Raw genomic sequence first — 27,989 nt, forward strand, 5'->3', positions numbered from 1 at the left:
AGGTTCCCCATTCTGTGGGGGGGCTGCCTAAAGGCCATTTCTCATGTCTTTCCCTGTTCTGGTGAGGCATGAGACATTTCTTTGGGTACAGCTGCTATTATAAAATTCCGTAGCTGTGGTCTACAGTTGGTTCCTCAACAACAGAGTGACCCACTGCTTGTGGCTTCTGTCATTTTGTCCTTCCAGTTTGATTTTGTCCTCTGGGACTAGATACGTGGGGAGGTGATACCATGTGATCATGCTTTCTCTGTGTGTATTGTTGATGAACTGAATCCGTTTCGTCCTGCTGTCTCCTTACTGTCCAAAGTGATGGAAGCCTACCCACCAGCTGCTGTTGTGTAGGGACTGCTTGACCACGGAACATAAACTAACGGGATTTTTTTGGCCTGGTTTATGAAATTTGTCATTACTTTGAAGTTAGTCAATTTACTGTAAAATGCTTTTAATTTCAGCATCCAGTATTTAGTGCTTTGTTGTAAAATAGGTCAAGTAAGGATGGTCCCTGCTCTCTAAATACAGCCTTTTTTTAGGGGCACAATATGATGGCTGTAAAATTAGTCTTAATTTGGATAAACCAAAGGCGGAGCAGATAGTTTTATTGAGCAACACAGCATGCACTTGGGATTTTGGTGCCTTCCCGAAGGACTACTATTGGTTTTGAATCCAAAGCCTACTGGAGTTATTCTAGGGGGTCAGTTTGATGTAGCTGGTTGCCCTACTACATCATACTTCCTTTTTTCATGCGGTACTAAAGTACTGTTGTTGCTGTTGTTACCGGCCATTGAGTCGGGTCTGACTCACAGCGACCCTGTATACAGCAGAACGAAACCGCCTGGTCCCGGGCCATCCTCACAGTTGGCGCTATGCTTGAGCCCATTGTTGCAGCCGATGTGTCAGTCCATCTCATTGAGGGCCTTCCCCTTTTTCACTGACCCTCTGTTTTACCAAGCATGGTGTCCTTCTCCAGAGACAGTTCCCTCCTGATAACATGTCCAAAGTATATGAGACGCAGTCTCGCCATCCTTGCTTCTAAGGAACATTCTGGCTGTACTTTCCGCGAGACAGATTTCTTCCTTCTTTTGGCAGTCCATGGTGTATTCAATGTTCTTAACCAACATCATAATTCAAATACATCGATTCTTTGGTCTTCCTTATTCATCATCCAGCTTTCATATGCATATGAGGCGGTTGAGAATACCATGGCTTGGGTCAGGCACACCTTAATACTCAAAGTGATCTTTCCTTTTTAACATTTTAAAAAGTTCTTTTGCTGCAGATTTGCCTAATACAATATATTGTTTGATTTCCTGGCTGCTGCTTCCATGGGCATTGATTGGACATATAATAGAATGCCAATATAACTTGACAGCACAGGATAGATGTTTGGTAGTGGGCCAAGTTGTGCCCCCACAAAAATAAAATGATTATATATAACACCAATTTACAGTTAGCCTATAACTGCCTTCATATTATCATTTTTATAAATGTGAGTTTTATGGTTAGAATTGAATTTACCTTGTGAAATATAATATCTATAAAATAGTATAATATTGTTGTAGGGGAAAAACATCACAAAGATTAGTAAAGCAAAAAGAAAGTTTTATTCGGCATATATTCAAACAGACAAAAGTGGGAAGTGGACAAGCATGCTGCTAGAGCCATGTCTGCCCGAATCCAAAGAAATATTACAGAACAGACAGAAGTGGGAAAACAGACAAGCTTGCTGCCACAGCCCTGTCTGCCCAAGTCCAAGGAGGGTTACAGAGTCATCAGTATATATTAACATTACAAATGGGCAAAACCTTTGAAAGCTTCACCTTTTCACAGATTGGCTAGAAATCGTCATCTTAAATTTTGAATTCTTTCTTTTTTTTTTTTTTAAGCAAGAACTTTTTATTTATATAATTAACATAATTTCAGCTTTTTGATTTATAATTTAAGATAATGTGACCTATAATGCATGTACTTTGAATTTTTCAAATTTTCATGAACTGCTTTAATATTATAGGAAAGAACAGCCATTACATTTTTTTTTTTAGATGCTGATTAGTATTTATTAAAAAACAAAAATCTTGATATGAACTACAAAGCAGGAAAATGGTATATAATAGGAGGGAGACTGTGAATATCAGAGTTGGCAGAGAGACTGTGGGTAGGCACTACTTTCTCCTCATCTTTTTCTTTTCTTTTAATTAACTTTTATTGAGCTTCAAGTGACCGTTTACAAATCAAGTCAGACTGTCACATATAAGTTTATATACATCTTACTCCATACTCCCACTTGCTCTCCCCCTAATGAGTCAGCCCTTCCAGTCTCTCTTTTCGTGACAATTTTGCCAGTTTCTAACCCCCTCTGCCCTCCCATCTCCCCTCCAGACAGGAGATGCCAACACAGTCTCAAGTGTCCACCTGATACAAATAGCTCACTCTTCATCAGCTTCTCTCTCCTACCCACTCTCCAGTCCCTTTCATGTCTCATGAGTTGTCTTCGGGAATGGTTCCTGTCCTGTGCCAACAGAAGGTTTGGGGACCATGACTGCTGGGATTCCTCTAGTCTCAGTCAGACCATTAAGTCTGGTCTTTTTGTGAGAATTTGGGGTCTGCATCCCACTGATCTCCTGCTCCCTCAGGGGTTCTCTGTTGTGCTCCCTGCCAGGGCAGTCATCGGTTGTAGCCTGAATTGTCTTTCTTAATGATCATTGGTACAGGTTTCAGTAACGACAGTCAGGAGGGACTTCATTGGTCCAACAAATTTCTATTCACTGTATGTTAGTAGAAAAAGATAAGAGTGGAAAGTCTTTTGTGTTCTAGCTTCTGTAAAAGTTTCCCTAAGAGATATTTTCCAAGATTATTCTAGCTATTGTCTTTTTACCTCAGGGCCCAGGTAATGTGTCCTTGTGAGTCCTTGTGAGCCCAGCTCCAGCTGGGTCACATTCTCTATGCTCAACGACAGGGAATAATGACTCCAATATTATTTCCTAAATCAATATTAATTGTGTTTTTCTCATAACAAATGCACTGCTTACTTAATTGTAGAAAATTTGGAAAATAAAAGTATAGAAAACAAAATACAAATCACCCCTCATTCCACCAACTCTGAATAAATATTGTTAACATTTTGGTATATTTGTTTCAACTCCCACACTCATCCCTTCATACATACCTAATAGGTGTGTATATGTTTATGTGTGAGTATATGAAATGTATATTTTTAAAGAACACAAAGTTGGTTCACACTGTGTATATAGGTTTATATTTTAAGGGTTTTAGTTATTTGAGCATGTTTCCAAATTAAGGAATCAAGTCTATAATACTTCTAAAGGCTGCAAGATGTTCTGTTGTAAGGATATATCATATTTTAGTTAGCCTGTACCCTATTGTTGAACATTGAAGTTGTTTCTACTTTTTTACCATTTTAAATAGCCCTGCATTGAATATCAATGTAAATAACTTCGTATGCATCTCTATTTGTTTGGAAAAATGGCTGGTGTTAATCCTTGGATTAATGAGTATGGACATTTTCAAGGACCTTGATTCCTATTGCCAATTTGCTCTGCAGAAAAGTTACCTCATTTTGCATTACCACCAGTGGTATATGGAAGTGCTCAATTTAAAGCAGCCTTGCCAACACTGAGTCCACCACTGCCATTGAGTCGATTCAGTATCTTTAAAAAGCTTTAAATTAAGTGGGAGAATTATGATATCTTATTATTAAAAAAAAAAATCCTTAAAACTGCGCCAATAAGTAACATTATGATAAATGGAGAAAATATTGAAGTTGTCAAGGATTTCATTTTACTTGGATCCACAATCAAGCCAGGATTGGAGGAAGACTAATTAACAAACTGTGTTATGCAGATGACACAACCTTGCTTGCTGAAATGGAAGAGGACTTGAAGCACTTACTAATGAAAATCAAAGACCACAGCCTTTGGTATCGATTGCACCTAAACATAAAGAAAACAAAAATCCTCACAACTGGACCAATGAGCAACATCATGATGAACGGAGAAAAGATTGAAGTTGTCAAGGATTTCATTTTACTTGGATCTACAACCAACAGCCATGGAAGCAGCAGTCAGGAAATCAAGAGACACATTGCATTGGGCAAATCTGCTGCAAAGGACCTCTTTAAAGTGTTGAAGAGCAAAGATTGTCACCTTGAAGACTAAGGTGGGCCTGACCCAAGCCATGGTATTTTCAATTGCATCATATGCATGTGAAAGCCGGACAATGAATAAGGAAGACCGAAGAAGAGTTGACGCCTTTGAATTGTGGTCTTGGCGAAGAATATTGAATATACCATGGAACCCCAGAAGAATGAACAAATCTGTCTTGGAATAAGTACAGCCAGAATGCTCCTTAGAAGCAAGGATGGTGAGACTATGTTTCACATACTTTGGACATGTTGTCAGGAGGGATCAGTCTTTGGAGAAGGACATCATGCTTGGTAAAGTAGAGGGTCAGCAAAAAAAAAGGAAGACCCTTAGTGAGATGGATTGACACGGTGGCTGCAACGATAGCCTCAAGCATAACAATTGTGAGAGGGTGGTGTAGGACCCGGTGATGTTTCCTTCTGTTGTTGTACATAGGGTTGCTGTGAATCAGAAGCCACTTGATGGCACCTCACAACTGCAGCATTTTACTAATTGATAATTCTCATTTTTTAATCTGTGTCCTTGGTCCAGGTTTTATCCATGATTTGTTGGTTTTGATAGACTGAAGTTCTTTTTTTTAAATATAGCTAAATATAGAAATCTTTTCACTTGGCAGTTCTTCTCTTACTTTTATATTTTGAAAATCCTATTCGCTAAAATATTTTTCTAGTGTTTTTATGGCCCATTTTCATATTTATCTTTTTTCTCCATCTGGAATTTTTTTTTAGTAAAGGTGATGAGGATATAACATATTCTTCTGCAAATAAAAAGTTATTCAAGAAACATTTAATAAATAATACAACATGGATTTGAAATGCCAAATTTGCAATGCTAAAATTTTATAGGGGTTGAAACGTAGTGTCATTCTTAACTGTCACTTTGATGTTTGAATGTAATCACACTGATTTGTCAGTATTTCTTGGTGAAACTGAAGAACGTTGTAGTATTTCCTGCAGACAACAATGAATAGAGCTCTTTTTGTTTGTTTGTTTTTAATAAAGCCATGTTCTTACATATGGCTGAATAGTTGCATGACTCACAGTCCTTTTCTCACTGAGCATACATATAATCAGCCTTCTGGTTAGCAGCTGTGGTTTTTTTCTTGCAGTGTCTGTTTTTGTTTGCACCCTTGCTTCTCAAAGTGCCTGTGCTCAAAACGAGTCTTTGATTATTAGTTGCTGCAGGTCAGTGAGGTCTGCTTGTTGTTGTTTCTCATAATTGTTGGCTTTAAAGTATTTTTCTGTAATATCTACTTTACACGTTTTTTTCCCCCCTCGGCTCCACTGTTCTTACGGTTGATATTTTAAATTATTTGGAGTAGCTTAGAAATTCTATGACCTGTATGTCTTATTCATTCAACAAGACTTCAGTGTTACATACAGACTTAACCGTTCATTATCTTGTCCTGAATGACAGCACAACACCCTTCTAGGGAATACCGAATCAAGAAATCACCTGTCTTTGCAGAAGGCATCTGTTGCAAGCAGATGCCACAGCCATGGGGTTGTCATTTCCCATCAGGTTCCAACATCAGAGTCTCTAATACTTCAAAGACACGCTACTTTTTTGCATGGACAGAACAGCTGTGGTGCCTCCTGTTTTCTTAGTGCTTGTGTCTTCTAGTCTTGACAGTCTTTTCATATGGGAAATATTAATATTTGAGGGCCTATTACAGAGTTTAAGTACAGTGACTCTGCTCACATTTGAGAAATTGGCAATTACTAAGGAGCACAGAAAATTTAATTTTGCCATTTTCTTGTTAGAAAGGAAGTTGGCTGATTTTATGCACTTTCCTAAAGGACATATAATTCTGTGTCAAAAGAACTGATTATAATGGTCAAATTTCCATAATTTCCTATTGGTTCTTTTTGAACACTATGCATCTTTATGTACAAGGTGTCTTTTTTTTTTTTTTGCCATTTCTATGGCATATTTCTTTTCGGGAGTTTAGGTTCTTGTAGAATATTGACACATTTCCAGTAACTCTGAGATAGGTATTAATTGATTGGGACATAGTGAGGAATAGTAATTAAGACGTTTTGGCATTGCTTCATGGGTAGCGATCAGTGGAATCAGAAATGCAGTTCAGATCCAGACTAGTGTCCACCTGTTAAAAAACAGTTACCCCACCTTTTTACTCTGTAAGACTTCAGTGAACTTTGAGATATACCCCAAGGCTGATGCACTATTGGCTTAACCACAACAGTTTTTTTTTTAAATCACAATTTTAGTAGAATTAAGTAGGATAATTCTTTTTACATAGTTCTTTCACTGAAGTATTATTATCCATTGTTGCTGTTAGGTGTCACTGAGTCAGTTCCAACTCATAGCAACCCTATGTACAACAGAACGAAACACTGCCTGGTCCTGCGCCATCCTAACTATAGTTGTTACATGCTTGAGCCCATTGTTGCAGCCACTGTGTCAATCCATCTTGTTGAGGGTTGTCCTCTTTTTTGCTCACCCTCTATTATACCAAGCATGATGTCCTTCTCCAGGGACTGTTCCCTCCTGATAACATGTCCTCCTTGCTTCTAAGGACCATTCTGGCTGTACTTCCTCCAAGACAGATTTGTTCTTTCTTTTGGCAATCCATGGCATATTCAAGATTCTTCACCAACACCATAATTTAAAGGCATCAATTCTTCTTTGGTCTTCCTTATTCATTGTCCAGCTTTTGTATGCATATGAGACAACTGAAAACATCATGGCTTGGGCCAGGCGCACTTTGGTCCTCAAGTGACATCTTTCCTTTTTAACATGTTAAAGAGGTCTTTTGCAGCAGATTTGCCCAGTACAATATATCATTTGATTTCTTGACTGCTGATTCCATGGGTGTCGATTGTGAATCCAAGTAAAAGAAATCTTGACAACTTCATTCTTTTTCTCCATTTATCATGATGTTGCTTACTGGTCCAGTTGTGAGGATTTTTGTTTTCTTGATGTTGAGATGTAATCCATACTGAAGGCTGTGGTCTTTGATTTTCAACAGTAAGTGCTTCAAGTCCTCTTCAGTTTCAGCAGGCAAGGTCGTGTCATCTGCATAACGCAGGCTGTTATCTAAGCAGATATTTTTTGATACTGGAGTAGAACAAAGGACTACTTAGGGTTGGTGCTTGTATTAGTTTCCAATGGATGCTGTAACAAATTACTATAAGCTGTTGTTTTTAGGTGCTGTTGAGTTGGTTCCAACTCATAGCGACCCTATAGGACAGAGTAGAACTGCCCCATAGGGTTTCCAAGGAGTGGCTGGTGGATTTCAATTGCTGACCTTTTGTTTAGCAGCTGAGCTCTTAAGCACTACACCCCCAGGGCTCCACCACAAACTGGGTGGCTTAAAAAAATTCTCTCATAATTCTGGAGGCTAGAAGTCAGAAATAAGGTCTTGGCAAGGTTGGTTCCTTCTGGAGGCACTGAAGAAGAATTTATTCTATGCCTCACTCCTAGTTGCTGGTGGTTGACAGCAGTGGTTGGGGTTCCTTGGCTTGTGCCTGCATTGCGCCAATCTCTACCTCCATCATTACATGATCTTCCCTGTGTGACTGTCCTCTTTTGATAAGTACATCAGTAATTGTATATAGGTCCCACCCTAATCCAGCATGACCTCATCTTAACTTATATCTTAGTTATATCTGCAGAGACCCTATTTCCACATAAGGTCACATTCACAGATTTTAGATGGACGTGAATTTTGAGGGGTTGGTATAGTCTGCCCCTACTTGTCTGTCAGTTTGTCGTACTCTGGGGGCTTGCGTGTTGCTGTGATGCTGGAAGCAGTGCCGCCAGTATTCAGACACCAGCAGGGTCGCCCATGGAGGGTGGGTTTCAGCTGAGCTTCCAGACTAAGACAGACTAGGAAGAAGGACCCGGCAGTCTACTTCTGAAAGGAATTAACCAATGAAAACCTTATGAATAGCAGCAGAATATTGTCTGATATAGTGCTGGAAGATGAGCCCCCCAGGTTGGAAGGTACTCAAAAGACGACTGGGGAAGAGCTGCTTCCTCAAAGTAGAATCAACCTTAATAATGTGGATGTAGCCAAGCTTTTTGGACCTTCATTTGCTGATGTGGCATGGCTCAAAATGAGGGGAAACAGCTGCAAATATCCATTAATAATTGGAACATGGAATATATGAAATATGAATCTAGGAAAATTGGAAATTGCCAAAAATGAAATGCAACGCATAAAGATCAATCTCTAGGAGAGCTGAAATGGACTGGCATTGGCCATTTTGAATCGGACAGTCATATGGTCTACTATGCCAGAAATAACGACTTGAAGAGGAATGGTGTTACATTCATCATCAAGGAAAACATTTCAAGATCCATCCTGAAGTACAATGGTGTCAATGATAGGATAATATCCATACACCTACAAGGAAGACCAGGTAATAGACCATTAGTCAAATTTACGCACCAACCACTAAGGCCACAGATGAAGAAATTGAAGATTTTTACCAGCTACTGCATTCTGAAGTTGATCAAACATTCAATTAGGATGCATTGATAATTACTGGTGATTGGAATGCGAAAGTTGGAAACGAAGAAGGATCAGTAGTTGGAAAATATAGCCTTGGGAATAGAAACGATGCCGGAGATTGCATGATAGAATTTTGCAAAACCAACAACTTCTTCATTGCAAATACCTTTTTTCATCAACATAAATGGCGACTATACACATGGACCTCGTCAGATGGAATACACAGGAGTCAAATTGACTACATCTGTGGAAAGAGATGATGGAAAAGGTCGATATTATCAGTCAGAACAAGGCCAGGGGCTGACTGCAGAACAGACCCTCAATTGCTCATATGTGAGTTCAAGTTGAAACTGAAGAAAATTAGAACAAGTCCATGAGAGCCAAAGTATGACCTTGAGTATATCCCACCTGAACTTAGAGACCGTCTAAAGAATAGATTTGACGCATTGAACACTGATGAATGAAGACCAGATGAGTTGTGGAATGACATCAAGGACATCATCCATGAAGAAAGCAAGAGGTCATTAAAAAGGCAAGAAAGAAAGAAAAGACCAAAATGGATGTCAGAAGAGACTCTGAAACTTGCTCTTGAACATCGACTAGCTAAAGCAAAATGAAGAAATGATGAAGTGAACAGAAGATTTCAAAGGGCGGCTTGAGAAAACAAAGTATTATAATGATATGCACAAAGAGCTGGAGATAGAAAACCAAAAGTGAAGAACGTGCTCGGCATTTCTCCAGCAGAAAGAACTGAAGAAAAAATTCAAGCCCCAAGTTGCAACAGTGAAGGATTCCATGGGGAAAATATTAAACAATGCAGGAAGCATCAAAAGAAGATGGAAGGAATACGCAGTCATTATACCAAAATGGAATTGGTCGGCATCTAGCCATTTCAAGAGGTAGCATATGATCAGGAACTGATGGTACTGAAGGAAGAAGTCCTAGCTGCACTGAAGGCATTGGTGAAAAACAAGGCTCCAGGAATTGATGGAATATCAATTGAGATGTTTCAACAAACAGATGCAGCGCCGGAGATCCTCAAATGTCTATGCCAAGAAATTTGGAAGACAGCTTCCTGGCCAACTGACTGGAAGAGATCCGTATTTATGCCTATTCCCAAGAAAGATGACCCAACCGAATGTGGAAATTATTGAACAATATCATTCATATCACATGCAAGTAAAATTTACTATGTCTTACATACTTTGGATGTGTTTTCAGGAGGGATCAGTCCCTGGAGGAGGACATCATGCTTGGTAAAGTACAGGGTCAGTGAAGAAGAGGAAGAACCTCAACGAGATGGATTGACACAGTGCTGCAACAGTGGGCTCAAGCATAACATGATTGTGAGCATGGTGCAGGACCAGGCAGTGTTTCGTTCTGTAGTACATAGGGTAGCTATGAGTCAGAACCGACTCAACGGTACCTAACAACAGCAGCAACGGTGCAATGTGGGCTTTTTTTAAAAAATCTATCCTATCATGTAGTTCCTTGTTCATAGTAAATGCTTAATGCTATTTTGTTGAATGATGAAAGGCTTTGAATTAAGTCAGGATGCCACATTGGAAAATAAGGAGCATGAGGACTAGAAGGCTAGGATCAAGATTTTCCTGCCTCTATTCCAGTGTAAGTGTAGTACCACATAGAATTTGATACTTAAGATACTTAAATATTTCACCTTGCGTTTGTTCTGTGGTTAGGCTGCAACTTGTAAGTCTTGTTTTAAAAGGTATGTACATGGTAGTATTGGGAAGCAGTTCCCCCTGGGCTACAGGATCGATATAAGTCTAAATCGACTCAATGGCAATGGGTTTGGTTTTTTGTCATGTTTCTGCACACCTTGTGAGTGAGGCACTATCTTTTCAAGGTTCTTTGTGTAATGAGTGGAACCCTGGTTGCATAGTGGTTAAGGCTCTCGGCTGATAACCGAAAGGTCGGCAGATCAAACCCACCAGCCACTCCTTGAGAGAAAGATGTGGCAGTCTGCTTCAGTAAAGGTTACAGCCTTGAAATTGCTATGGGGGAATTTTACTCTATCCTATTGGGTTGCATGTGGTGTAGTGGTTAAGAGTTCAGCAGCTATCCAAAAGGTTGGGTTGCATGTGGTGTAGTGGTTAAGAGTTCAGCAGCTATCCAAAAGGTTGGTAGTTCAAATCCACTGGGTGCTCCTTGGAAACCCTATGGGGCAATTCTACTCTGTCCTATAGGGTCGCTATGAGTCAGAATCGACTCGACGGCAACAGGTTTAGTTTGGTTTATTGGGTTGCTATGAGTCAGAATTGACCGGATGGCAGTGGGTTTGCGAGAAACACCCTTCAAAGAAAGGTACAGGTTTGCTTGCAGTCTTGAAAGAGATGGTTTCTCTCTCTTGAACGCAGTCATGCTTACTGTCCAGTGAAATAAAGATAATATCTCTCTCCAGAACATAGGGCAAGTGTGCTTATTGTCCATTACACAAGGTTTTGGTTCCCTAAGATCAGAGTTTCTCTCCCGTAATGGATGCATTTAGGTATCCATCTGGGCCCGTATGTTGTCCCTGTGGGACTTTTTAGGCAAGAGAAATTAATTCAAATATGAGGCTTTTGCTGCTTGCTGTGGTGAGTAATAAAGTCCTTTGTCTCTCACCCAGGAGTCTCTTTTTTTTCTTCTAGCATCCATACAACTGTGTTAGGCTAACTTGTTAGTTTATGAGTAGGGTAAATCTCAGGCCCTTAACAGTTCTTTACAGATATTCAGCACAGTGGCAGTGGCTTCGCCTACTAGATGTTATCATCCTTTTGAAGAAACTTCTTCAATCAATTATCTGTAATTCTTGTTAGAATTAGTTAAAAAATGTTAAAAATTAGTAAGGGTACATCTTTAAAGAGCCAAGAAAGTTATGTGTTGGTTGCATCAAATAAAACAGTTGTGAATTAGTAAAGTAGGAACAGCTGAGGGCTTTAAACACTGCTCTTACCTGGACTTAAGTATCTTATATATATTGTATATACCTAAAGGGTCTGTCTTCTTGAATTTTGCTAGGCAGGCCTGATTTCAAAAAGTATTTTCTTTTGTCAGGCTATGTATCTTGTTTGTTGTTTTGGTTTGTATGGCCACTATCTTAGGCTGGGTTCTCTAGAGAAGCAAAACCAGTAATGCGTATAAATGTATGTAGAGAGATTTATATCAAGGAAACAGCTCATGCAGTTGTAGGGGATGGAACATCCCAAGTCCCTGGATCAGGATAGAGTCCTTTCCCAATTCATGGAGGCGCAGAAGCTGGTGAACCCAAGATGAGCAGGTTGGAGAGCAGGGATCCTGCTCACAGTTTGTGATGGTCGAGGAATCCCCGAGGTCGGCAGGCAGGACCGCAAGGTTTCTCCTGAGTCACTTAGCTGCAGGGGCTGGCGAACCCAAGGTAGCCAGGTCAGGGAGCAGGACTCTTGCTCGTAGGCCATGAATCTCAAGATGGACAGGTAAGCTGCTAGCTCAAGTCCCAAAAACCAGAGAACAAGAGACAGCTGTTGGATCTAGAACAAGCCGACAACTTTAGCAAGGTAAGCAGGAAGGAAGTAGGTGGCGGAAGGCAGAGAGATGAAGGCTGAGGGGGTGGTGAGCTGCCATGGGCCCCACCCCTGCCAGTACCACTCAGCAGATTCCATCGTGGTGGTGATCACATATCAAATTTTGACAGGAAAGTGATCACAACATTGTACAGCTGCCAAAACACTGTGAATTATGGCCCAGCCAAATTGACACACAATCTTAACCATCACAGCCACCATATGAACTCTTTTAAATGTCAGTTTAGATACCTCCTGAAAGAGAAGGGAAGCTTAAGTTGCAGACTTAAGTCTCCGAATGGGTATAAAGATGATGGATACAAGGCTGAGAGAACTGAAGCCCCCTGTGGGCCTTATGATCTTAGAATGAATTGCAAAAGGAGTAAGAAGGTAATTTATCTTTAATTGTAAAGAATAGCTGTGTATTAGCTGGAATAGACTAGGGGTTGTGAAGGGGAGCATTATCAGATAGGTCATCAGATAGGTGTAAGAAAAAAAGATATAGTTAGGTTAAAAGGGGTCTGATTGTAACTAGGAAGTTTTATCATATCATTTTTTCCAAATGATAGTTCATGAATTATATGGAGAAAGTGAAGTTAAATGATATGTAGAATTTTTTAGGGGGGAGGAAGGCATTATACAGTCTATTGAACATTATATCTCTTATTCTCTCAGTTATTCATGCATGAAACTGAGGTCTTCTTGCAAGGCCTTAATCAGGTGCCGCGGATGACCAGATGGGAGCTGTTGGTACAGAAGACATTAATGGCTCTTACTCTTTTCTGAATTGAAAATTGCACTTGAAGTAAGATATTTGTTCTGCTTCCTATTGCAAGAAGCAATTTAGGTTATGTATGAGGTTAGGAGATTCAGAATTTCCCTGACCCTGTTTTGTAGTTCCAGTGGGGCAGAATATTTGGATCCGGGACAGGAGGTCACAATAGCATGTTGAAGGATGGAAAATCACACATAGAACATGGGCTTTGAAGTCACATCTGAGTTTGAACCACAGAGCTGTTAGTCATTGCTAGTTTTGTAACATTGGGCATGTCATTCAATCTGTTTAACTTCATATGTAAAATGAGAAATAGTAGCTACCTCACAAGGTTCTTAGAAGGATTAAAAATAATTTGCAAAATGCCAGGCACTCTTGCTTTAGCAGGTGGTGTGTGTGTGTATATATATGTATTATAGCCACTTCAGGTGCATTTAAATTATTGTTAATGTGAATTTAAAGTTCTGATTTCAAATTATTTCTCCTCTTAAACTCCTCCCTGCCATGTTCCTGTAAGCAGAAAATTCTATGGTGATATTTCTGTTACCAGTGAGGGTGCGTTCTAACAATATGATTCATTATTAGAAATTTTACAACAGGTAAAAATGTGTCAGACTTTCAAATATTATCTGGGAACTTTTTATAAGAGAGACCATGGTAACTTATATTACTAAAAACCACTTAAAAGAAGACTCATGTGTCTTGGTTCAAGTTTTAACTATTTGTGCAAAAAATCACACCCTTTTGTACATTGAATAAAATAGAAACAACATATCCATAGCATAATTTCTGAAAGTCATTTCTTACAGCTTGGCACAAGTGCTTATCAGTGGGCCAGAAATTGCACCGGGCAGCAGATGGGCCTGTCTGTGACTCTTGTGACTGCAGCTTGGGAGGCAGTAAACAGATTTCCAATCTATCTGATTCTTCTCCTCTCTTCTCTAGTTTCTTTGGCCTCTGAAGCTCAAGAATGATGCAGAATATAATTTAGATTAGATTATTCAAGATTATCTATTAATGTCTCCAATATGCCCCCCAGAAGTTTACATGGAGTTTCCTGAAGGAAGGTAGGAAACAGTACACAGCAGCCTGTTTGTGGCTGAGTTACTGCCAATATCGCTTGATATGATTTGTGATGAAAAACAAGACAAAACTAAAGAAAAACAGTTTGGTGGGTATAAAGGTGTTTATCTCCAAAGATACTAATCACCTTACTGCTCAAGAAACAAAATACAATCATTTAATTTTTAAAATGTTTTGTAGTCATTCTGTCATTAATTCTGATAAACTATTTTTTGGAAGTGTACTGGTTTCCTGTGGTTGCTGAAATGAATCACCACAACCTTGGTGGCTTAGAACAACAGAAATTTATTCTCTTACAATTCTGGCGGCCAGGAATCTGATATGAGTTTTACGAGGCTAAAATCAAGGTGTCCGCAGGGCTACACCCCCTCTGGGGGCTCTTCCTTGCCTCTTGGAGCTTCTGGTGGCTGCTGGCATTCCTTGTCTGAGTCACTCATCTTTGCCTCCACCTTCATATCACCTCCTTTGTGTGTCTGTCTGATCTCCCTCTGCCTTCCTTTCATAAAGAATACATGTGATGGTATTTAGGGCACACCAGGATATTACAAAATAATCTCTTCATCTCAAAATCCTTAATTGTATCTGCAAAAATTTTACCGTGTAAGGTAATATTTACAGGTTCAAGAGATTAAACACAAAAAACCCATTGTCGTCGAGTCAGTTCTGACTGATAGCGACCCTATAGGACAGAGTAGAACTGCCCCATAGAGTTTCCAAGGAGTGCCTGGTGGATTCGAACTGCCGACCTTTTGGTTAGCAGCCATAGCGCTTCATCACTATGCCACCAGGGTTTCCTTCAAGAGATTAGGACTTGATATTTTTGAGGGCCACCATTCAGCCCCCTCCAGTAAGAAAAGTAACACATTTTAATCTTCTGTTTTTTTGTGTGTGCAGGAAAGATGAACCGTCCTTGTAATTGTCTTTTCCTAAGTCCTACTTGTTGCATAAGAAGGTTGACTTTGCAGCTTTTGTGAAATGAATTTCCCAATAGTAATAAATTATAGTGTTTTCCCCTCTTTAGATGGAAACATTTTCTTAGCAGAATTGTATTAAAATACCCATTTTGGATGTTTGTTAAGTATTATTAGTCATAGTATTCTCGTCCTACTGCAGATGTTAACTAAATTATTTTTAATGTAATAAAAGCTCCCTTATGACTTAATTGGAGCCCTGGTGGCACAGTGGTTAAGAGCCTGGCTGCTAACTGAAACATTGGCAGTTCAGATCCACCAGCTGCTGCTGGAAATCCTATGGGGCAGTTCTACTCTGTGCTCTAAGGTCGCTATGAGTCAAAATTGACTTGATGACAATGGGTTTGGTTTCCCAGTATGATTTAATTGTATATCACAAGATCAGTTTTTTAAAATCTGAGTTTAAATTTTATTCATTATATCTACATGAAACCTAATCTTACTTTGTTTGAGGGAAAATATGGGATGTTGTTAGCATGAGTTACTTTTATAAATTTAAAGATACTAATCATTTTGTGTTCTTTCTCATCTTTCCATGTATGGTTGTATTTTTCTTTTGGCATTGTTATTCTGTTTACCCAATTCGGAGAATGCTTATACAAATTTAAAATCTGAAACACTAGAACTAGATTTCCTTAGAGGCTTTATAATAGCTTGAGTTTTAATTTTGACTTTATCATGCTTTATTTAACTCCATTAAATTAGGATAATAATTACTGTAAATTTTAAGTGCTGTTTTCTAAATAAATATGACTGATCCAGAAAATAGTTTATGAATACAAATTTAATTAAATTCCCTAAAAGAACTTGTAGTATTACTTGGTAATTTGACTAAAAAAATCTTTTTTTTTTTTTTTTCCTGGAGAGGAAATAACAAAGCATCACACCAAAATATGTAAGTTATTAAAATAGTTTCCTTATTATATAAATGACTTTATTAAGTCATTCTTGTTATTATTGGAGCACCAGTGGCACAGTGGTTAAGAGCTACGGCTGCTAACCAAAGAGCTCAGCGGTTTGAATCCACCAGGCACTCTTTGAAAACCCTATGGGCCAGTTCTACTCTGTCCTGTAGGGTTGGTATGAGTGAGAATTGACTCGATGGCAATGGCTTTGGGGTTTTTTGTTGTTGTTGTTGTTAATACTGATATTTAACCTTTTTCTCCTAACTGCCACTTCTTTGACCACTCCCTTTATTTGGTTACTATTTTTTCTCCTGGCCATTTTAATTCTCTGTTAACTATTCTTTCTCTACTCAGCTTTTAAATTTTGGCCTTCATTATAGCCCATACTTGAACCCTCTTTCTTAACTTTATTCTCTAATCTTAGGTGATCTCCATTTCTATGATTTTATAATACGGACTGTATTCCACATTTACATACCCATCCCAGACCTCACTCCTGAGATCCCAAATCGTCTAATTGCCCATTTAACAATCCCCTTGGGTCTCTTTCAGATGTCTCAATTTGTACAAATACAAAATCAAATGCTTGATTCAAACTTTGGCTTAAAAAAATAAATGCCCTACCATCAACAAAAAAGCCCTGTTCATCCCCGTTCTTTCATTAAATAGCACCATTTTATGCCTGCGTACCATCCTTGATTCTTAACTCTTATTTATCCTGCATAGCCAGTCCCTTGTCAAGCTCTGCCAGTACTAATTCCAATATATATTTCAAATTCTATCCACTTTCTCTTATTCCTATTCTCACACTCTTAATTCAGGCTACCATAATATATCTCTGGGACCACTGTATTTTTTATGGTTACTTAATATTCAGAATAACAAACTGGGCATAATTTTGTTCTTAGGATTTCAAATTAATTGTAAACAGTAATTTTTTAACTCCCAGGATTTTGAAGTTGTAGGAATAAGAGATAAAACCCTAAATGTGAAGGAAACATATCCTGAACTAAAACAGTGACTTCATTTTGTTTTCCCTCAGTAGAACTGTATGATGCTTGGGTGCCCAGAGGAGGTGAGCCAGAATAGTGAGAAACATCTTATTCCAAGTTCAGTTTTAGTTTCTAGTATTCTGGCTATCCTTTTATTAAGTCATCCAGAATCTTATGGTGGCAGGAAGAAGAATCCAGCTTATATGATCATAGCTAATGTTTTCTTTTACCAACTATAAAATTTTACATTAGGTGAGAATTTATATATATATGTGTGTGTACCTGTATATGTATACGTATATATACGTGTGTGTGTGTGTATATATATATATACACACACACACACACATGTTTATTTTAATGTTCTGATTAGGGAATTCAATATATTTGACCAAAGGCCGCATCCCATGGGGTGGGAAGTTGAGCATTAGTGGGAGACTTCTATTAAGCCTGCTGGTGTTCTGGAGGGAATACTGGATGCTAAATAAGATACTAGTATAAAGTATAGTAGGCTAAAACTAGATCATAGATGTTTTCCCTGACAGATTAACATTCTTATGTTTTTAAGCAAATAAGTATAATGAATTAGTATAAACAAAGTATATATCTATGATAAGGTAGCCAATTTAATAATTGTTTAAAGCAGTGGTTCTCAACAGGGTTAGAGAGATTTTGTGGGCCAAGGGACATTTTTGATTGTCACAATTAAGAAGTGGTACTGGCGTCTGTCAGATAGAGGGCAGGGATGCTGCTACACATCTTACAATGCCAGGACAGCTCCATACAATAAAGAATTATCTAGTCTAAAAGCTAAATGATGCTGAGGTTAAGAAACTCTCTTTTAGGGTATGTTTTTTTTTGTCATCCTGCCACATGATTTTCTAAATATTTTTCAGAAATTCATTTAACAACTACAAAGATGCTTTACGGAGGAGTAATCATAATAATCTCATGCTTTTATTTTCTGAAAACTTGAATAGATGTATATTCCTGTGTACTTGGAAGGAAGCAAGGATGATCACCAGGTTTTTGGTTTGAGCAGCTCACTAGGAGAATGTTGGTGACATTGTCCAAGATAGACAACACTGGCGAGAGAAATGGGTGTGTAGAAGATGTTCAGTAAAGATTTTATACTTGTAGAGTTGGAGAGGCTTGAGAGATATCAAGGGAAAGGCTTGAAGGCCAGAAATAGGTGTTTAGAAATATCCTGGATTTGATATTTGTCAGGCGTGGGAGTGGATGAAATCATCCAGTAGAGTGCATATCTTGAGAAGAAAGGAGTACCTTATGTCATGTCACAGCCCTTAGGAACACCAGCATTTGAAACACCAACATTAAAGACACAAGTAGAGGACAATCCAGCCAAGGAGACAGAAGTGGCCAGATAGGTAACAGGACGAAATCCAGAAGTGTAGTCTTCCAAGACAAAGGAAGAGAATGTTTCCAGATGGAAGGAGTGGTTATTGATATGCAGGCTATTGACCTTGGTGGGCATTAGAGTGAATAGAAACTAAATTGCAGTGGGTTGAGAAGTTCATGCTAAATAAGAAATTTAGATGTACGGTGGATAATTCCTTATGTAAATTTGACTGTGATCAGGAAAGATGTGGTATTGGGAGGTTGTGTGTGTGTGTGTGTGTGTGTGTGTGTGTGTGTGTTTATAAAGATCAGAGAGAATTCCTCATTGGTATTTAAAAAAATAATAGATTTGAATTTTACAGATAATTGAAGCACATAAGTAAAAATTACTAATAAACATGCTTTCCATGAGTTTGTTTCCAAATAATATTTATTTTCTTTCAAGGTTCAGGTGGATGATATTTCATAATATTATGTAGTTGCTTAGATTCAGATTCAGCAAGTATAAAAATAATTCTGTTAATTAACATAGACGTAGGTTTATGTTTGACACTCAAACACTATTTTTATTTTTCAGATCTCTCAAGAAATCGTTTTACAGAAATTCCTTCTGATGTCTGGTCGTTCGCACCACTTGAAACATTAAATTTGTATCATAATTGTATCAAAATCATTCCTGAAGCTATTAAAAACCTGCAGATGTTAACATACCTTAACATTAGGTAAGGAAACAGTTTTCTTTGGTAAAATTTTGTTTTTTTATTACAGTTCTAATCATTTTAACTAGATAAAAAATGTGTTCATTTTGGCTAGGTAGCCGACATTTTTAGCCGACATTTATCTCAACAGTATCTTATTTGGATTTTTTATATGTTCATATTAACTTTATGGGGTTTTTTGTCTCGTTCTTCAAAGTAGTTTTTCTCAAACTTTTATGTGCACCTGAAATCACCTGGGGATCTTGTCAAAATGTAGATTTTGATTCAATAGGTCTGGAGTGGGCAGCCTGCCTTTCTAACAGGCCCCTGGGTGATACCCATGCTTGTTGATCCTAAGACCTCACTTTGAGCAGCAAGCCTTTAAACTATAAATATTTTCCTGAAATCATAGCACCACAATACAGATTTAATTGTATGCATCTTCAGTTAAAGTGAAACATAAAGAAACAGTGCTTGAGTTATATTTTTCGTACTTTTGCTACTTCAAGAATGGGTAGATTGACAGGGGAATGTTAAAGAGTTAGGAAGTAGATGACAGTTGTTTTTATTATCATGTGCCAAGCAATGTTCCAAACGATTTACACATACCATCTCATTGAATTCACAACATTTTGTGGTAGGTACTATTATTATTTTTTTTTTTTGCTATTATTACCTCTGCATTATAGATGAGAAAACTGAAGCACCAAGAGATTAAGCAGTTTGCCCAAAGTCATATATATGTGTGTATATACATAAGTATGTATGTATATACGTGTGTGTATATATATATATATATATATATATATATAGCAAGTGGGAACCCTGGTGGCGTAGTGGTTAAGTGCTACAGCTGCTAACCAAGAGGTTGGCAGTTCAAATCCGCCAGGCACTCCTTGGAAACTCTATGGGGCAGTTCTACCCTGACCTATAGGGTCGCCGTGAGTCGGAATCGACTCGACGGCAGTGGGTTTTTTGGTTTTTTATATAGGAAGTGGTGGAGCCAAGATTCAAATCCAAGCAGTTTGGCTTTAGAGCTCTCGTTCTTAACTATTATCCTATATTTATAACAGAACGAATATTCAGTAAGCATAAGAACAAAATTGCCCTGCCAAATGAGGGACATTAAACGGAAACTGATAGGTTGTAACTTGAATTTAGAATTATTTTCTTGTGTGTGTGTGTGTGTTTGTATGTTTGAGTTGGAAGAAGTAATTTCTTCCCCCTAATTAACCAAATTGCTTGTCCGAATTCCCATATAGGAAAGTAATAAGTGTAATTAATATACGTAAATAATAATGCTCCTTTCTCACTATGATATGTTAATTCTTAGATATGTCTCCCCCAGTGGTGTCATCTGCAGTATATACTATTGTAATTGAAAGCACCTTACACCTTAAAACATGTGAGAGAAATTTCCTTCAGCAGGAATTAGTCATTTGGGCTGCTCTTTCCTGTAAATGGGTATGTGGCTCATTGGCCTGGCTCGGGAGAGTATTGAGGCAAGTGAGGTATTTTTAATTTTGTCTTTGTTTTTGTTACATTTTGTTGTTTTATAGAAAAAGTTAGATGGGAAAATCCGATTTGTCAAAAACTGAATTACATTTCTATATTAACATGTAAGGTATTTTTTAGAATAGTTTTACTAAAACTTTCTTTGAAGCTTTCCTGTTTTGATCTCTAAAAGTGGACTTCTGATTTTCATTTCAGTCATAACATTTTGTTAACAAATCATGTTGAAATAACATTTGTTTTAGTGAGTGACTTCTTTTGGCTGTCTCTGAACATGTAGAAAAAAAAGTGGAAATTATTGAGTTATCAGCTATATATGAAGAAGCCAGATTCTAGAGAGAGCTGACATCTTACTCTGTGAACCTGTTTACTAAGGAAAGACGATGAGTCACTTTTTTACTTTTTGGGGGCTGAGGGCAGATTAGAATGAGTTTGTGTGTGCCATTATTTTTCCCATTTAATTATTTTTATTTTAGTGAAAACGTCTTGATAAATCTGTAAGATGCTTTTCAGTCGTTTCTCCCTTCCTGCATGCTCTTTCCTTTTTCAGTAGAATAATCCTCCAGGCCTATGCAGGACACTTGCCTAAGGAGCCCACTTCACCCTGAAAGTATCAAGGGGTTGTGACAGGCCTCTAGCATATTTGACATTCCAGCAGCTTGGCCAGGATTGCTAGTCTAGAGGCATTGCTTTAACAAAAAAAAAAAAAAAAAAGAAGAAGTCAGTTTGTGCCATGTAGAGCCAGCCTGGTATTTGTGGATGTTCTCTGCAGGGATAGAATGGAATGAAGGGCATTGAAGCCTTCCCCCTCTTGGAGAAACACTGGGCTTTTGTTCCTGTGCATTTTGCACAAGATGATGGGCACAGGTCTGTGTCACTTTGAAAAACAGGAAAGATAATAATAGCTCATTGCTTATCAATGCTCGTTGGTATGAAAACACTTTGTATTTACAGTAGTGGGATCATTTGGGGCAGTCTGTGCATTGGCATATGAATTTGACCGTAGTAGTTGAGCGCAAGGGCCCTAGAGCCCGATTTCCTGGGTTTGAATCCTGGCTCTCCGCTTATCAGCTGTGTGACTTTGAGCAGGTTACTTAATCTTTCTGTGGCTGTTTCCTCATCTGTAAAATGGGGTGTCATGATAGTATCTATTTTCATACAGGAGTCCCCGGGTGGTGCAGTGGTTTACGTGCTTGACTGCTAACCGAAAGGCTGTAGGTTTGAGTCCATCCAGAGGTGCCATTGTAAACCCTATGGAGCACAGTTCTTCTCTGACACACATAGGGTTGCCATGAGTTGGGATCAGCTCATTGGCAACTAGTATATCTTCATAAAAAGGATTGTTGTTGTTAGCCACCCTTGAATAAGCCCCCAAATCATGATGACCCCATGTACAATGGATCAAAATGCTGCCCATTCCTGCACCATCCCCATGATTGGTTATGGGCAGACTGTTGTGATGATCCTTAGGGTTTTCGTTGGCTAATTTTTGGAAGTAGACTGCCAGGCCTTTCTTCCTAGTTGGTCTTAGTGTGAAAGTTCCCCTGAAACCTGTTCAGCATCATAGCAACACTACAAGTGTCAACGGTCGGACAGGTGGTGGCTGTGTATGGGTTGAGAAATCTCTGTATGGAAGGTGAGAATTCTACCACTGAACCACCAATGACCTTGTTGTGAGGGTTAGTCGAACTAATTCATGTGAGATGCTCTGGATATGGTCTGGCACATGGTAAGTACTCAATAAATGTTAGTTATTATCTTTAAATGTAAACATGAAGATAGGAATGTTGCATCAACTTAGAGCAGTGATAGAAGTGCTAGTAGGCTTTTCTACCATAAACCATACCAAAAGCAAATGGATTATGGTCACCTCATGCTTCTGAGCACATAATCTTATTTATTCTTTTATAAACGTCAAGGTAGCACATACAGTTTTTTCCTTGGAGACTGTTCCCAGTAAGTGACATGGAAGTATTGAATATAATGAAATTATACCAGAGAGAAAGGCTCTGTCGCTTTCCAGCCCAGAAGAATCACTCTGGATTTTTGAGAACTGGTGGTGTGTCAGATAGTCTCATAGGTAATTAGCACAGGCTTTGCAGTCAGACTTACACTTAAATCTCTGTTGTGCCTGGGCAAATCACCCAGTTTTATCCTTTGTTTTCTTATGTGTATAATGGAGATAATAATACTACGAATGTGAGGATTGAGGTAGCACATGTAAGGAATATAATACCATATCTGAGACAAAGTAAGCACTCATTAAATTATAGTTATTTAGTGAAAACTATTATTTACTTTCCAGACGATTTGGTTTTTTTCAACATAACGTGAGGTTTCAGACATATATTTATAATAAGACTTTTCTTCTTTTCAGTCGAAATCTTTTATCAACACTGCCAAAATACCTGTTTGATCTCCCCCTTAAAGTTTTGGTTGTCAGTAATAATAAACTGGTATCCATTCCAGAAGAAATTGGAAAGTTAAAAGATTTAATGGAATTGGTGAGTAAAATGGTTGTATTAATTGTATATTACATTTTATACTACCTTACATGAAGAATATTACTCCTCTATGGAATTTCATTGTAATTAAAAAAAGTAATAATAACTTGGTATATGTCTAATTTCACATTAGTAAAATTTCGAGATACCATTATTATGTCTCATTTTTTCTCTTGGTCACAAGTAAAGCCTGGTTGTTCCTCAGTCCTAGTGAGGTCAGAAGACTTGCTTACAAGCTGTAAGAAATGCTTTTCAAACTAATAAACATTTGTTTATCCATTTTGTGGACAGGAGAGGTCTTAGGGAGAAAGTGTTTGTTTATTTAAAGGAATTACAGGTCTATTGTGAGAGCCTCACATAAAAGTGGAGTGAAAACGCATAAAGGGAATTAAAAAAGAGTAGAAGCATGGAAAAATAATAAACAAAATAACCTTTACTCCCCTATATCCTCATGGGATTTTGTAACATGTTGAAACCAAGAAAAATGGAGACAGTTGATTGATTGGCAGTAGATTGTAGAAATATAGGAATAATTTAATTACCTTGACCATAACATTAGAGGTATTAAAGGACATCGAACTCTGAGAGAGATGTTAACTGGATTCTCAAAGCACTGAGCTATTTTCACATCTTTGAGTTATCACCAACTTATCCAACCTATCGGAGCCCTGGTAGTGAAGTGGTTAAGCGTTCAGCTGCTAATCAGAAAGTCGGCAGTTCGAATCCACCAGCCACTCCTTGAAAACCCTATGGGGCAGTTTTACGCTGTCCTGTAGTGTCACTATGAGTTGGAATATACCACACTGTTTATTTTTCATTTTCTGATTTATCTTGGATAATACTTTCACAATAAATAGGTATCTTTAAAATATATTAAAAATTTTTTTATTACGGTGAAAATATTCATAACAAAACATACACAGCTCAGCAATTTCTATGTGTACAATTCAGTAACATTGATTACATTCTTCAGGTTGTGCAACAATTCTTGCTATCCTCCAAATTCTTCCAAGGGAGGAGATGAGGGGGAGTTTTTGCTTAGGGAGCATGGCATAGCCCCCTCCCTTCCATCACTAATAATCTTTGGTTTTTATATATTTGCTTATTTCATGTAAGTGAGATCATATATTTGTCCTTTTGCGACTGACTTTTTTCACTCAGCCTAATATTTTCAAGGTTCATCCATGTTGTAGAATGCATCAGGACTTCATTTCTCTTTATGGCTGAATAGTATTTCATTGTGTTTATCCATTCATCTGTTGATGGGCATTTCAGTTGTTTCTACCTTTTGGCTATTGTGAAGAGTGCTGCAGTGAACATTGCTTGCAGGTTTCTGTTTGTGTTCCTGCTTTCACTTCTTCTAGATATGTACTAAGATTGGGATGCCTGGATCATACGGTAATTCTATGTTCAACTTTTTGAGGAACCACCAAGTTGTTTTCTACAGTGGCTGTACCATTTTACATTCCCACCAGCAATGGATGAGGGTTCCAGTTTCTCCACAAATTCGCTAACATCTATTTTCCCCCTCCACATCATTGCCGTTCTAATAGGAGTGAGGTGGTTTCGCATTGTGGTTTTGATTTGCAACTTCTAATGGCTAATGGAGCCCTGGTGGCATAGTGATTAGGAGCTCGGGTACTAACCAAAAGGTCCGCAGTTCAGCCCTCATTTGATTCCGTCCTGTGCAGCTATTTTCAGCAGCTGTAGTGGTTTCTCTCTGTCCTCTTCTCCCACCTAAGTGCATGCCACCACCTCATGGAAGATTTGATGGACATGAACATGAGCCCCCTGAAGCCCCAAAACTATCTTTTCAGATGTAAACTAAAGGCCGACAAAGATTATCACTTTCAGGTAGATAGTGATGAAAATGAGCACCAGTTATCATTAAGAACCATCAGTTTAGGTGCTGGTACAAAGAATGAATTACACGTTATTGAAGCAGAAGCAATGAATTATGAAGGCAGCCCAGTTAAAGTAACACTGGCAACTTTGAAAAGGTCTATACAGCCAATGGTATCCCTTGGGGGCTTTGAAATAACGGCAGTTCAGATCCACCAGCCGCTCCTTGGAAACCCTGTGGGGCAGTTCTGCTGTGTCCTGTAGGGTCGCTATGGGTTGGAATCCACTTGACAGCATTTTTTTTTAAAGGCTAACGAGAGCCCTGGTGCACAGTGGTTAAGAGCTACAGCTGCTAACCAAAAAGTTCGCAGTTTGAATCCACCATACACTCCTTGGAATATGTGTGGGGCAATTCTGCTTTGTCCTATAGGGTCTCTATTAGTCGGAATTGACTTGACGGCAACGGGTTTGGTTTGGGTTTAATAGCTAATGAGGAAATTGGTGGCGCTGTGGTTAAGGTTCTCTTTGCGAAATGTCTCTTCAGATCATCTGCCCATTTTTTGATTGGGTTGTCGTAGAAGTTTATATATATGTGTGTATTTTTTTATATATGTGTGTGTGTATATATATAGGATATTAGACCCTTATTGGATATATGGTTCCTGAATTTTTTTTTCCCTATCTGTAGGTTTTCTTTTCATTTTTTTGATAAAAATATTAAATTTTTACAAGATTTCATTTATCTATTTTGTCTTTTGCTGCTTAAAAGCATTCTTAAGTATGACTTTATTGTCTTGAGAGCCAGAAGTTTTCCTGAGGAATGTATGTATCATTTTCTAATGGGGAATTAATGTGCAAATAAAATGTAATGAACAAATTTTAGGAATGACTTTCTATTCGTTAACAAATACTTGTACAGTTATGCATTAGTAATCATTAAGGAATATCTGTATATGTGCAGTTATAACATAAGGAACCTTTCCTTGAACTTTGCCATAGCATTTTGAGATCATAAGAGATCTTAGAAGTGATTGGATGTAACCCCTTCCTAACATAGGAATCCCTAACACATCTACTTGCATGTTTTCAGTCACGGACAACTCTGTGTGTGTGTGTGAGAGGCAACGCTAATTCTTTTTTGCAAAACTCTGTTTGTTAGTTATCTTTATTACTTTGAACCAAAATACCTCACTTCTATCCAAAGATCCTGGCCCTTCCATGTGAAAAAAAAGATAATGACAACCTCTCTTCCCTTCAGATATTTGTAATCTGTCATGCATCTACAACCTGTTTTTTTTTTCTTCCCAGCTTAAACATCCTTATTACCTTAATTTATTTCTATGACTTTTTATTTAGTTGCTTCTATCCTAAAAATTGGAAACCCTGGGGGCGTAGTGGTTAAGAGCTTGGCTGCCAACCAAAAGGTTGGCAGTTCAAATCTACCAGGTGCTCCTTGGAAACCCTATGGGGTAGTTCTGCTCTGTCCTATAGGGTCGCTATGAGTCGATGGCAATGGGTATCCTAAAAATGTGCCCTTTGTTAAGGTCTCTTTTACCGTTGTACTTGCAGTTGAACAGAAGATTCCAGATGTGATCTAAAAAGTTCATAATAAATGGGGAACCATTACCTTCTTTATCCTGGATGCTTAGTGTTTTTGAAGATTTTATAGATATTATACCTTAAGATTTTGTGGCTCTATGATTTCTTTTTCTTTTCTTTTTTTTTAAATTCAGTTTTTGGCCCCATGTTCTAAATTATATTGAGATAGTTTTTGGATAAATGAAATGTTCATAATATTTAGGGTCTCAAAATTTATTCTAATGTTTTTATTTAACTAGAATATTAAAAAACATTCAATACCATTATTTTACTATGCACTATAAAATTATTATGCTTTAAGCTCTTGAAATTAGTGACAGTGGATGGGTAGGTACCATTAGGATGGCTAATTGACAGCTATAAATCATATAATGAATTTGTGGGTATACCCTGTCATTGAGATATTTTCCCATGACACTCTTCAACAAGAATGTGGCAGCCAATTACCATGCAGTTCTGTCATTAGAAACCTAGGAAAAACTCTCTGGCCTCCAATCCTTAGCAGAATATTTTGTAGAGTGTCTATTGGTGAGTGGGTCAATTTCCTATGACTGCATTTGATACCTTTTGGGAAAAAGTAAATGGCAGTTAATTATCAGATTTCTATGGAAATCTTTAGTATTAGGCATCTTTGGGAAGAAGCAATAGTATTTACTTCAAAGAGCGTTTTTTCATAGTTTTATTATTGATTATTTGGGTAATAGTCTATTTTCAACATAGCAGCTAATGTGATTTTGTTGAAACAAAAGTTATAGCATGTCATTACTCTGTTCAGAAGTCTCTGGTTCCTGCCTTTGTCTCCAAAAAAAAAAAAAAAAAAAAGCCAGTCATCCTACTCTTTCCCCTTAGGCCCTCTTTTCTTACTGGATTTCTTGCTGTTTTCTGTATACACCAGGCATGCACTGCTTAAGGGCTTTTACATTTATTGTTCCTTCTGTCTGGAATACTCCTTTCTTACACATTAGCATGGCTCACACTCTTCAGCTCTCACAACACTGTGCTGAAATATCACCTTCTCCCCAAGATAAATATCACCTCCATCAGACAATAGAAACTGCTGCTGTCCCCCCCCCCGCCGCTGCCACTACATACAGCACTGCCATTTTCCTTTACCCTGCTGTTTTTATTTTTCATAGCACGTATCACCCTCTTGCATGTTATTTAATCTACTCCTTTTTCTAGAATGTAAGCTCTATGAGGAGGGATGAGGACAGGAATTTTTGTTTTGTTCCTTGATGTATCCCCAGTACCAAGAACAGTGCCTAGCAAATAGGATAAATATTTGTTGAATGAAGATACGTTAGATATCCTTTGAAAGAAATATGTAGGATGCATTTTCTACACATTTGTAGCTTTGTTGAATTCTTTCTTACATGGCTTTAATATTCTTTTGAATTTGCTCTTGTTAAAAATAATAAAAACTCACGGAAATTTGAACGTAAGGTTTATTCTGAACTGTTACTGTATATGCATATAGGGAGACCATTTTGATTTCAGAAAAAGCAAATGGCTTCAAGAATATAGGTACAATGAGGCTTATAAAGAAAAAAGGAGAGAGAAATATAGAAAG

General features: G+C 38.0%; 1 protein-coding gene across 2 annotated transcripts in view; it reads left to right on the forward strand.

Moving 5' to 3' along the window:
- The window catches only part of LRCH2 (leucine rich repeats and calponin homology domain containing 2), a 103,567-nt gene that overhangs the window by 18,728 nt on the left and 56,850 nt on the right, over window positions 1–27,989 (forward strand). For both annotated transcript variants that reach the window (XM_049872217.1, XM_049872218.1), the window contains exons 2-3: window positions 18,842–18,986; window positions 22,852–22,978. In XM_049872217.1, coding sequence (XP_049728174.1) covers window positions 18,842–18,986; window positions 22,852–22,978 — 272 coding nt within the window. The remainder of the gene's footprint in view (window positions 1–18,841; window positions 18,987–22,851; window positions 22,979–27,989) is intronic.

Source organism: Elephas maximus, chromosome X, assembly GCF_024166365.1.
Source record: "Elephas maximus indicus isolate mEleMax1 chromosome X, mEleMax1 primary haplotype, whole genome shotgun sequence".
Taxonomy (NCBI): domain Eukaryota; kingdom Metazoa; phylum Chordata; class Mammalia; order Proboscidea; family Elephantidae; genus Elephas; species Elephas maximus.